At 37.5% G+C, this 12,807-nt stretch overlaps 1 protein-coding gene across 9 annotated transcripts in view; it reads right to left on the minus strand.

Moving 5' to 3' along the window:
* Positions 1–12,807, minus strand: part of cadpsb (Ca2+-dependent activator protein for secretion b) — an 82,331-nt gene that overhangs the window by 2,081 nt on the left and 67,443 nt on the right. For 5 of the 9 annotated variants that reach the window (XM_082189666.1, XM_082189670.1, XM_082189668.1 and 2 more), the window contains 11 exons: positions 12,500–12,529; positions 9,207–9,363; positions 8,940–9,081; positions 7,776–7,937; positions 5,545–5,700; positions 5,263–5,410; positions 4,724–4,798; positions 4,540–4,623; positions 4,323–4,355; positions 4,107–4,214; positions 337–441 (listed from right to left, as the gene is read on the minus strand). In XM_082189666.1, coding sequence (XP_082045792.1) covers positions 337–441; positions 4,107–4,214; positions 4,323–4,355; positions 4,540–4,623; positions 4,724–4,798; positions 5,263–5,410; positions 5,545–5,700; positions 7,776–7,937; positions 8,940–9,081; positions 9,207–9,363; positions 12,500–12,529 — 1,200 coding nt within the window. The remainder of the gene's footprint in view (positions 1–336; positions 442–4,106; positions 4,215–4,322; positions 4,356–4,539; positions 4,624–4,723; positions 4,799–5,262; positions 5,411–5,544; positions 5,701–7,775; positions 7,938–8,939; positions 9,082–9,206; positions 9,364–12,499; positions 12,530–12,807) is intronic. The other 4 variants (XM_082189667.1, XM_082189669.1, XM_082189672.1 and 1 more) reach the window with 1 other exon arrangement.

The following is a 12,807-nucleotide window of genomic DNA, read 5'->3' on the forward strand; positions in this document are numbered from 1 at the left end:
AGGAAGCACAATAATATATTGTACAGTATGAAAAAAAAAGGATGTTAATGTTGAGATTTGCTGTGTTGAGTTAAAGCTTAACTTTAGAGAGATGGCAGCAAAGGTAATCTAAATGTAAAAACAGGGGAAATAAGCATGCATAATTTAATATCTAATATATCCAGTAGACCTACATTTAAAAAAGCACGGCCAATAAACGATATGGGACCAATGTAAAGCAAGACCCGAATCACAGATTGAAATCTAGAACTAGACAATGTGGTTTTACCTTGACTAGAATCATATCACTCCAGCTTCAGAGCATACACACTTCCATGTAAGTTAGAAAAAATATACCTTTACAACCCTGATGAGGATTTTGAGTTGATAGACATGAAGCTGTTGTTCCATGCGCTCAGTCAGCCAGGTCGCCAGCAGATTCATAGTGGCTGTATACCATTGCTGCAAAGCACAAAAACACAGCATTCTCCAGCAAAACACAGACAGACAAACAAACGCATGCAAAAGACCATCAGCATGTGTAAGACGTACAGTAACAGTCACACAGGCAGACATAAGTAATCTTACAAAACACGAACCGACGCACACCATTCATACACACACACACACACACACACACACACACACACACACACACACACACACACACACACACACACACACACACACACACACACACACACACACACATACACATCTGATACCAACATTTACAAGATCACACCCTCACTTAGAACCAAGGTTAGTCAGACAATTTGAAATTAATTTCAAGAGCCAGCAGTATGACCATCTGAAAAAATAAATCATGCATTAGGAAACTGCATAATAATTAATAATAAAACAATTACTTAATCTGCCCTACATTTACAGCTTAGCCCATAACCTAAGGTTCAAACAACTTCAAAAAATCTGGTTATCTGACATATGATTTGAATAAGGCTTTTTTTAAGCTTAAGTCTTTAGATTTTAAAAGCCAAACGAGAATGCCCCCCCCCCCCTCCCACCCCACCATCCCACCACCATTAACCATACTTAATGTTATAAAATAGCACTCGTTAAAATTAAAAAGTAAAAAAAATCACCCCAGAACCCAAAAGCAACTCCCCAAGATTAATGCAAAAACAAAATCAATGCAATCACAATCAGAATTCTCAGAAATAAACTAATAAAAAAACAAAAAAGTGAGAATACGGCACTTGCAGGCAAAAGTGTTGTACTGTTATCTTAAACCATATTTATCTTTATGTAAATCTCTAAATCTGAGAACCATGCTTATTCAGAATGACCTAAATGCTTTGTAGTTCAAAGAGAACAGCACATGTGTGGTTCAATGAATGATGTAAACTATCATCTCGAAGAGGAACTGCTGTTTCCTACTGTATGTGGACAGATCAATCTGGGAGTTTTGAAGTGGGCTAATATCAGTTCTCAAGAGGTATAAATAGCCTTTCCTGTTTAACTGAAGGCTTGCCAATTCATGTTTAATTGTATACGTATCATACTAATGATTGCTTGATATGCTACTGTGGATTAAATCAGATTTCTTGTTGAATTAGGGTCATTCGATGGTTTGATCGGCGATTTCTGTTTTGGCCTGTCCTCTTCAAAGAGCTGACTGGTCGGAGCGTGCAGTGCATGCAGAGAGTGCAGGTGAGTGTACAGGGCTGAGAGCTGTGTGTGTTTGTGCATGAGGTGGGATTTTTAGGAGGTGGGTCATGCTAGAAGATGTACACAGGAAGATTATTTGATTAGAACTCATGCCACTCGACAGAATGTGATCAAACATCAGGACATTTAGAGATAAGTTCCACTTTGTCCTAGAAGGAATGCAGAATGAGTCAGGATGCTATCTTAGGGTTAGGATAACGTGAGTACAAAGTGTTTAGAGAGGGAGAATGTAATGAAAATGATATAACAGACATACAGAAATGTAGTTGCATGCAACTAAAATCTGTAAAACAAGTTGCATAATACAAAAAACAAAAACAAAATACGCCATGGTTCCCCATTCAGACCATGATAATGAGAGAGATATATTCAGCTTGTAAGATAGAGGGTTGTAGATCCTGTTGATGCTCTAGTCCCAAGATATGGGATTTTTTTATTTGCCTATTTTTCCCCAACAAGCCAGTATCATTCATGCCATGCACTGAAAACTGAAAAAAGTTTAGTATAGGATTTACATCGAAATGTTTCACTCAGAAATCTCTAATTTCACAAATAATTACAAAGAAACGGCAAGTAACACACTGAATTAAACATGACATTTTGAAGTAGATAGACTTAAAATGGTTTTTCTTGTAAAACAATCTGTAAAATGTATTTTACAACTTTGAAAAATCTATTTTTACTATGTAATACAAATTATGTTTACATACGCTTTAAAATTGAACCCTTTGGGTGAGTGGTTTAAAAAAAAATCTAACCCTGAATGTAAGTTTGATAGTTGAATTAGCAATTAACAGTGACTAATCAATCCTGCTAATTGTTTTTGATGTACAGCCCTCAGCTGAATATGCCTTTTGACAACTGACCTCATAAGACCACACTGAACCTTACGAAGTTCCACAGTTTCAGTCTTTTTTGACGCAAATGTCCAAGCAAGAATTCGAACTGGAATGACTCAGGGAATCATTACCTTCAGAAACCTTCATGTTTCTATCTGCTATTCTGTTCGTGCCTTTAAAACGTTCAGTATCAATTGTTACTACATGGCAGCTACCATTCTAGATTTTACTATTTTTGTAATTGCTTATGATTTCATGCCTCTATACCTTTCACTGATGATGACTAGTTTGGACAGAATTCTTAAGACGTTTTAACAGGGCCAGACTAAAAGTATAAAGCAAAAACATGCCAGATTCATTGTGGGTCTTTGAGGTTGGATGTTAGCTGCATTATTGCAAACTTAGTGTGGAGAAAAAAAATACAATGCACATGACAAGCACTGAATTTTAAATAAAAAGGCAGATCCAACAGGCATGCATAAGATGTGTGTCACAAATGCTTCAAACACAAGCAAGTAAAGCTGCAAAACGTTACGCAATACTCTTCCTAACAGTCAAACAGCCACGCACACACACATACACACTTTTTTCCACAATATTCTGATACACACATCTCATTACAGTATGGTATGACACACAACTAAATGTTCAGATACACATTTATACTGGAAACAAAAACAGAAAACGAAATAATAATAATAAAAACGCTGACAAACCCCTCACACACACTCACTTATCCAAAACAACCACTGGTCCACACATCTGTTACATTTCTTATTAAAATATATAAACACACATGTATGCCATTGTGTAACCAAGACACATGTTCACAAAATCACAAAGGATTATTTTTCTAAATCGAACAGTGCTCTCTTATACCCTTCGACAGTTGATATTTAAAATTAGGGCATTGATTTATCTGCATATTAATATTTGCTGAGAAAACTCGCCAAATAAATAAATTAAAGCACTTAGGAATTGTTTTTTTGGAGTTGCAAAAAAACATGAAACGATATTATAAGCTTGAATTGCTTTGGTTTGAAATCCCTTACCATACGAGTAAAATTATCATTATATTACATATTTGTATTAATACAAAAATGGTATAACCAAAAAATAAATGAATATGAATATGCAGTCTTATTTCTCTAAGCTGTTTTTGTGTCAGCAATTTGCTAATATTTAAAAATAAATGTAAAAAATAGTGTGTAATGTCACATTTTTGGGTTTTAAATACATTTCACACTTTTGAGAGCACTGTCTTATAAATAATCCACTTGGTGACACTTTGCCTCTTAAACAAGAAACTGCTGTGAGCATAAAGTCCAACGAACGTTAGCTAAGACAACACCAGAGCACAAAGGTCCAATGCATTTTGGCTAATGAAACACCAGAGCACAGAGAGCTGGAACAGGAAGTCACAGCAATGAGACATTAGGGAGCTGACTGAAAGCTTCAGGTCATGATTGGCCTTATGTGTCTGGATGTAAGGTCTCCAGGCTCGGCACTCAAAATGTGACTTATCCCTCATATGCCCCATTGTTTTGCCACATTTTGGATGGGCCCTCCTTTGTTAGGCGGCTACGGCATCTTACTTACATCAAATAATCTCTCTATATACACCTCCTCATTGACCTTATCTCTCAGAATGTCCTGAGAGTGACGGACAAAGGTCACATAGCCATCCGCAACGTCCATCCCTGGTTTCTGTAGAAGGGGGACGTAAAGAGAAAAAGTTAGTTTTGCATAAAATGGATTTGAAAAAAAAGGAGAAATATCAGTGAATGTACAGTATGTTGAATTTTTAATACTCACAGGGACATCCACATATTTTGATGCAGCTTTCACCTGAAATGAATAAAAAGTTCCTTTAAGGTACAAAAATAATATTTTCCTCCTCTTAAATAAGTTAAACACCTAAAGAAATGTTCAGTATATACAGTAAAGTAACACTGTCATATTGAAATAGAGAAATAGATAAACAACAATTACTTGTCTAAAAATTGTACTAGAATATAAAAGAGATTCTTACTGTGAAGGAGAGGAAGGAGGAGAAGAGGGTTCCCTCATCATACCTGGAGATCTTGGCAAGTACACTCTCCAGAATGACCACAAACTGTTCAGGTGGCACAAAACCAATAACTCATTGAAGACTTATCTAGACTCATCTAGACTTATAACAATCCAGTAATGTCAGCCATTTTCTCAAAACGTACCTTTGCCACCAAAAGAGAAATCATCTCTTTTACACTCTCTTCAATAAGCTCATCGATTTGAGAGTGGTACTGTTTCTAAAAGGTGAAGACAGGTTTAAATACTCAGACAAGCTTATACAGTGCATATATAAAGACAGCTGTAGCCAGTGTTCACTGCACAGCTGTTTGTTTAAATTCAGATTTATCATAAAGACGCAGGTGCCTATGACCAAATTCATGCTTGTATGTCACTAAATATACTGGTTTACACATTAAAACATGCAGCCTTGCAAAATAAATACTAACTAATGAGGTTGACCAAACATGAAATTGTAATTAATGGAGACCAAGATATGTATAAAATATGATTTCACTCAGTGTTTTTTTAAATATTATACAAAACTCTTTTGGAAAAGACATACTTCCAATTCTATGAAAGTATTCTCATAAACAACTGCATAAAGTTTCTGGCATTCCTGAGGATGATGTGATATGTGAAAGTACCAACATAGATCAAGCTTTTGTCAATCACAACAAACAGAAAAAGTTCTGCCAATTACCTCCTGGCCCATTTCCATGGCACACAGTTTTGCAGACTGGTCCTTGGCGTCCACCATCACATTGAACATGGTGCATAAGGACAGTGGGATGCGAAAGTCTGTGGAACGGCTGCTTTTGGTCAGCTTCGATTCAAACGCTCCCTTGGTGCTGTTGACCAGCAAAGTGTGTGAAATAGATGAGTCATCTTGCATTAAATGTCATTCATATTTAATAGACGTTTCAAATCTTCATGTGTACCATCAATCATTTTGAGTCTGTTTAGTTACGAGATACTATTTTACCGTTTAACGCTTGTCTCAATCATGTCACTAGACATGAGCTTCATACGGTTATCCAGGTGTTTGGCAAACTCTTCTTCCGGCCAATGTAGGTCCCTGATGAAGGTCTGTAGGGCATCCAACTTCCAGAACAAATCTTCTGATGTTCCTGAGCCATTACTGCCAGGTATAGTAAGATATTAGATATCAAGAGTTCAAGATATTCAAGTATTAAGAAAGATGCAGAGTATCTAAGACTTTTAGATCGCTTTATTTTAGCCATACACCAACTGGCAGTCCTAAAGTATGACCCCTCAGAAATGGAATGAGTACTTTATAGGGAATGTGATTGCGCAATCAGTGCATGGCAAAATAAAAGATTGGTGTGTTTACAAAACACATCAATAAACTTGCATTTTTGCGTGGCTATTAAACCTTGTAGGACTGACCTAAATTCATGCATTTTTGCGTGGCTATTAAACCTTGTAGGACTGACCTAAATTCATGCATAGTTTGCTCTGTCAACTTGCTCTAAAGGAGAGGGGTCTGGGAATGTCATGGTGAGAGAAGGCTTGCAAAGGTACAGTTGCAAACTAACAGACGTTAAGCAAGTTGTTACTTTAAGATGAAACCAATGCTCTTAATGACATGTTGGTTACCTAGTAGGAGAATCAATTCTCCTTGGAGTTAATGTTAAAGATGTCTCAATATATACAATATTATTCTTAAAGAGTTCAACCCCAAAATGAAATTCCCTCGTGTCATTCCATATTCATGTATTCCTTGGAACACAAAAGATGATATTTTGAAGAATATTTTTGTCTATATATTGAAAGTCAATGGGGTCCAACACATTGAGTTTCATTGTATTACATTCTGTGCTCCAAAGAAGGAAAAAAAAAGTCAGGTTTGAAATGACATGGAGTGAGTAAATGATTTTTCACTTATGGGCGAACTATACATTTAAGCCAAATAATTAAAGTAGGTAAAAACTCTCTCTCACCACCCATGCCCACCAAGACTATAGGAGGTCCCAAGATCAAAACACACCATGCAGTCGACTCTGAGGACGCTGCCATCCTGAGTAGACAGATGTGTCGTAAGGGCCAGGTTAGAGTAAAAACATAAGAGTGAATCATGCTGCTATCTTGGAATTGGTTAGGTTCAAGAAATGTAGAGTATGAACTGAGCTTGAAATTTTTATTTCCTTATTAAAATGGGTATGATTCAGTGATCAACTGTATATGTGATGGCGTTCTAGTGTATTTGTTGAAAAAGAAGCCCACTCTGATGTTTAAACTCTTTGGGTGTTAGTTTCTACTGCCTTGGATGCCAGCTACACTGAAGTAACCTCTACTTCAGAGCATCAGCTACCAACGCAGTGACAGAGCTACGACCAGGCAGGGAGTTCTACCAACCCACACCCACTGGTTACCTTCCACACAAAAAAACCCCAATGTCTCTTACTGTTTTAGAACACCTCTCTGCCTCGCTATTCTCAAGGAACATATTTGCTTATCATTGACATAATTCTACCAGTACTTCTGAATAAAGAATCAACGAAGCCTACTGTCCCACTTTTAGAGTATAAAGAGAATAAAATAGTAGCTAAATATTGACTACAATGGCATTGGTCAGAAATAGGGAATGAAAAATCTAAGAACTTTTTTCAAATAACTGAATACGGAGAGGAGAAATGAGAGGGATGACTAAACTTAAAAGACCCCATGATATCAAAAAGAGCTTTATTCCATTAGGAGTTGTTTACTTATGGTTTTATTCGAAAATTAAAGGTTGTCAGTCAGTGTGTCTTAGCTTTAAAGCCATCTATACTACTTGATATATTGTATGGATTGTATAGAATTGTATTTGAATAAAAAACTATTGGCTTGACTGTAGGTTTGGGTTGCAATCCAGATCTCACCACCACAGTTTAACCTCAATGGCATGCACATTGAGGAAAATGAAGAGCTTTTCAGTTCTCATTTCAAATAACAAAATCACATGAGCCTGTCTGGAACCCTTTGCAGGCTACTTGACATGAGAATGATTCTAGAGGCAAGTCATCTTGACTTGTAGTTATCTTGTATATAGCCATAATCCGAATGTCATTTAACCATTGATAAATGAAGCAAATATCTTGCAATGCAATAATGCTTAACTGCAGGTAAGTTAACTAAAGCCACTCAAAACATTTTCATGCCAAGAAGACTTTTGAATGCACCAGATCTCAGGTAAATGCATTGAATACACACTCAGAGTCATAAATAGCAGCCATCCAGGACGGAGTGGAAAAGCTAGGCATTTGTGGAAGGTTAACAGATAGTCCTGCTACTGGCACGGGAAGATTTGGTACTTTGGGAATTTGAAGGTTCACATTTGGTAGATTCACATTGGGCAGATTACTTGTTAAACTCCTGCAGAAACAGACAAAAAAAAGAAACAAAAAAATCCATAACAGTGGCAGTGTGGAATGCTGCAAATAATGCAATGTAAGACATACAATACAAAAAAACAGAAACTGAGAAATGGAAAAGACCATCTTTACACATAAGAGCAGACACATAAAACTGATCATTAAATGTAAGGAGAGAATCTACAGCACATTTAAACAGAAGACCTGAGTAGAAAGAAACTTGTGGTCAATAATATAGACAAAACAGCACACTTGTATAAAAAGGAAGTAAAAGCAGAATTTTTCCACAGCAAGAACAAACAGCAGCTTGAAAGATTAGAGGACGGTGATCGGGTTTTACACATAAAAACAGACAGCAAACAAATGAAGAAAACCATACTGACATATTTCTCAAGGGGCATCAGCTTAATTGACAGAAGAGTATTGTGTTAGGCTGGGAATATTTGAGTAGGCTGTATCTTTTCTAAAGATAGCAGGTCATCTAAACATTGTTATCTGTTTGTTAGGATCTGGTTCAAAATGATTAAAATGAACATGCAAACCAAAATCAAGCATGACAGAACAATTGATTAGGAGATAAAAAGCATTTTGTTTAAAGCGCACAATATGAGGGTTAGTTCACAAAAAAAAAGATGGAAACCGGCAAGACACTGACTGAAGACTGATAGATTGTGGACTTGGTGAACTTCCTCTGATGTTTGGCAGCTTTCTCATGTAAGGCATGGTTAAGGTCACTCTACTTAGAAAATTGAAATTATAATGGTTCCAATGGCGTAAACAAACTGGTTTTAGATTTTACCTGAGAAAATCGAACTGGATACTAAAGGGTTTTATTCCATTAACTGCATAGATTTTTCAGAGAACAATATCCGTCAAAGGATGAGGATATGCCTGCACCTGCTATCTCATGTATATTTGATTTTTAATTTGTTTTGGTGATGGTTTTGTCCTAAAACGCCCTGGCTCCCAGTCACCGCACATTGTTGAGAAAGTGGCGTCTTACTTTACAGGCTCCCATGACTCCCGCTCAAAACCCCTGTGAATGGACTGAGCGATGGAGGACTCCATAAGATCCACATATCGCACCACAAGAGGGGCGTACAGGTCCTGCAGATGTTTGTGAAACTTTCCATTACAGAGGTGATCTGTAAAAACAGGAAAAAATACCAGGTTATGACAATTTTGAGAGCAACATACCCAACTTTTACATTGTAATAGCTAACACTTTTACTTTCAGAACTCTTAACCAAGTGATGGAAGAAGTGCTTACAGTCAGTACGGAGGAAGTCATTTAGAAGTTGAAAGAGCGGGAAACTGTCCCAGCTCTCAGGAGACTGGATCTCAAGAGCCGCATCCATTTCAACAGCGTAGAGCGACAGGAAGTTCTCAGCGTGCTCCACCATCAGGTCTGACCACCATGCAAAGGCCTTGATAGTCCAGTAAAGGAAGAAAGAATGGAGAAAGAAGCAGAAAGTTAGAAATCGCAAGTGTATAACGTAATCTCAGGCAAGAAAAAGATTGTAAACTGGTTAAGGGTCCGCCATATGATATTTCACACGTTCACTTTGTATTTGTAAAGTAATGACCCTTCATTTGAGCCATAAGGTTGAATTAAGAGTTTTGGTCCGAGGGATTCATGTTTTTTTTTTGAGGTCATAATGTTTATTAAATAGATAAGGCATTCAAGTAACCAGTTTACAAGGCTAAAGGGTTAAGGTAAAAAGTTAAGCATTATGGACTTTAAAACTGGACTTAAGTTAAACCATTTATATTTGCAACACAGAAAATTCTACTACATAGCTTTCAAAACAAAGTCTAAATATTGTGAAAAACATTTCACCATAAGAAATATATGAAGCTTCTATATAAAATTGCATATCGCAAGAATTATGAGGCCCTCTAAAGTAACCATGTTAATTAAAATAAGAGTAACTAAATAAAAATGTTGCCTGTCATTGAAATCTAAAAAAATGACGATACACCTTAAATCTTGTGTTGCAAATGTTTGTATATTTGTGACCTGAGGTCATTCCATTTTTCCTATATCAGGTCAATTCCCAGTGGAGTCAAGATGCCAGAGGAGGTGCAGTTCTCATGCAAGTGAGGTAGAAATTCCTGCATGCTTTTGCCCTCCAAATGGAAGATGTAGTTCAACCGTTCACATCACTGCATCCCTACCGTTGGGATGGGGATGTGTCTTGCGATCATGCAACATTGCCGTCCCTGATACGCCAAAGACTGCAAGCAGCAGGCTTCTTTACTTAGCAAAGCATATGGTTTGATGAATATTTCTTCTTTAATTTCTTAAAGTGACCATAAATTTTGGGCCTGTGGTGGGGTATTGAGCAGGAGTTTCTTAGATCAATCAAGCTTACTTGCAGTCTTGGCATAAAACACTTTTCTTCTAATTAAAACAACCGACCAGTGATAACCCCATTCAGGGATCTGATCAGAGGCTTAATCCTTCCCTTTGGTTGCATGCTACCTCCTTTTTTACCCCTCTAAACCCACAGCTTCAAAGAGCCCCAAAACCTTTTCCCCCAAATCCGCTCTGCTACAAAGGGATAGCAAGCTCTAAAACCAGACTTACCATAGCACTTACCTGCATGCTTCATATTTAACTCTTGAAAAAGCTACTTGGTTCATAATGTCAGCACTTAATATAGCAATTGCTAGTGGAGCAGGGCAATGCATATGGCTGAGCTTAACCAGACAGACAAGTAAAGTGTAGTAAAAAGCGATAAGAGACACCAAATCCAAGCAACCCATGAATCCTTCCCCAAGGCCCTTCTTGCTAATCTGGGAGCGCTGGATAGGTGTTATCATTAACATAGTGATTGAATGCAAAAACTTTACTATAAATTCAAATCAGCAAGAGTGGTCCTGGGAAGAGGGCTATGTTATGACATTGATTTGGTAATTTCGAGGGATTGTTCAAGTCCAAGTTAGAGGTCTTCACGGATCCACTTCAATCAGATAACACGATTTCCGACAGGAGACCAGAGCAGGTTCGGGTCCAAAACTTTGACGAGTGCCTGGGACATGGGTCACATCAGATAGTAGTAGCTGAAATAAATGTGCTTTTTCAGAATGGACCCAAAATGACCCGCGTTTGTTTAAAAAATGGCCAACTTTCCATTATTTATTTCATGCATTTATCAATATATTATTTAAAACAAATATATCAATGTGTTATATATACTGTAACAATGTAACTAACGTAAATAAATCGGAGAATTGATGTTTATCTACAAATAAGGTCGGAAGATGGTAATACTTTTAAATCTACACCTGCTGTGGTGTTTCTTATTTGTCATCTCTGATTTAAACCTGCGTCAAGCCAGATAGAAAAAGTAATCACTTGCCACTGGCATGCTGGGCTGCAGGCATGTGTAGACGTTTCTGACTCTGTTACATTCGGGTAACAGAGGAAAATTGTCTAAAAAAGGTATGGTCAGACTCAAATTTTATAGGATCTTTTTCGGGCGAGTTTTTCTTTTCTTATGTATTCATTTATGCACGTCGGGTGCATGGAAAGAATTGATTCAGGTTGGGTAGGACCTGAGAAGACCTCTTGTTCAAGTACACTAGCAGAAGGGAACACGTCTAATTGGGAAAGGTTAAGGTGGTACATAGTGTTGCGGGTGCGTAAATATGTAAACATTCCCCCCTGGAAGCAAAGGAGTCATTGAGCATTGACCTTGCCAGTGGGGGACGCAAGCCTTTCAAGAAGTTTGAAGGGAGACTTGACAGGCACAATGCTGAGGAATTAAGACAAACCCATGTCGGACGCGGCAATACATTCGCTCACGTTGTGAGGAATGGGACATTACAGGGGGAGGGAACTCTTCATAGCTCATGCACAAGCCAGTAAGGGGCTTTTTTCATTGCATTCATTTTAGCCACATACCTCTTTTCCCTGCAACAACACCATGGAGTGAATGGTGAGGAAAAACATGAACATGTAGAGAGTGATGTATGTGCAAAGTGTTGATTATAAACAATTTTCTTCCAAAACTTTTGGACAAAAAGTCACAATTGCGAGATTTAAAGTGACGTTGTGACATATAGTCACATTGTGAGTTATAAACTCGCAATAATGAGAAGCAAAGTCGCAATGGTGAGATTTAATGTCACAATTGAGGGATATTTTTACTCTAAGGTTGAAATGGCCTTCAAATAGTTATATAGTATGATGCCACCAGTTGGGCAGCAACGAAGTTCTAGCATTGTAGTTTCACAAATGTTAACAGAATGATTTACAGATGGTTCTATCATAATGTCTTGAAGATAAAGTGCTTAAACTCAAATATTTAGCTAATTTGTGCATTTTGATCAGTGTGTGTGTGGGGGGGGGGGAGGGGGGGGGTATTTCATTTCCCAGAAATCCAAGAGACCAAAGCTAAACACTTTATGTCAATTCCATCATGTTCTTTAAGCATCGTCTTGCCCCATCCACCCAAACATAACAGAAAAGCCCTTAACTGCGTGAATCAACATGCTTGAGGGAAAAGGTACACTATGTGATGACAACTTAAGAAAAAAAGAAACATGATACTGTACCGACTGGTCTCCTGTACTTGTGACCGCAGCCTGTTAAGCATATTCAGAAAGATACAGTAAATCTATAAATCTCAGGAAGACCATGGATTACCTAATACTTAAAATTGCATCTGGGAATAATGCCAAAAATGCATTTGTTCCTAGAGTAGTAACTGTTGAAACAGGCCAATTATTATAATTACGGCTGAAACCTTTACTTGGCCCAAAAAGGCCAAGGGGAATTGCAAAGGAATCTGTCTAACATTTAAAACACAGAAACAATCTGTATTCTGAGGCTTACTTTAGAGTATAGATCCAGGGAAAGTGGT

This window comes from Leuciscus leuciscus (assembly GCF_965113295.1).
Source record: "Leuciscus leuciscus genome assembly, chromosome: 14".
In the NCBI taxonomy this organism is placed as follows: Eukaryota; Metazoa; Chordata; class Actinopteri; order Cypriniformes; family Leuciscidae; genus Leuciscus; species Leuciscus leuciscus.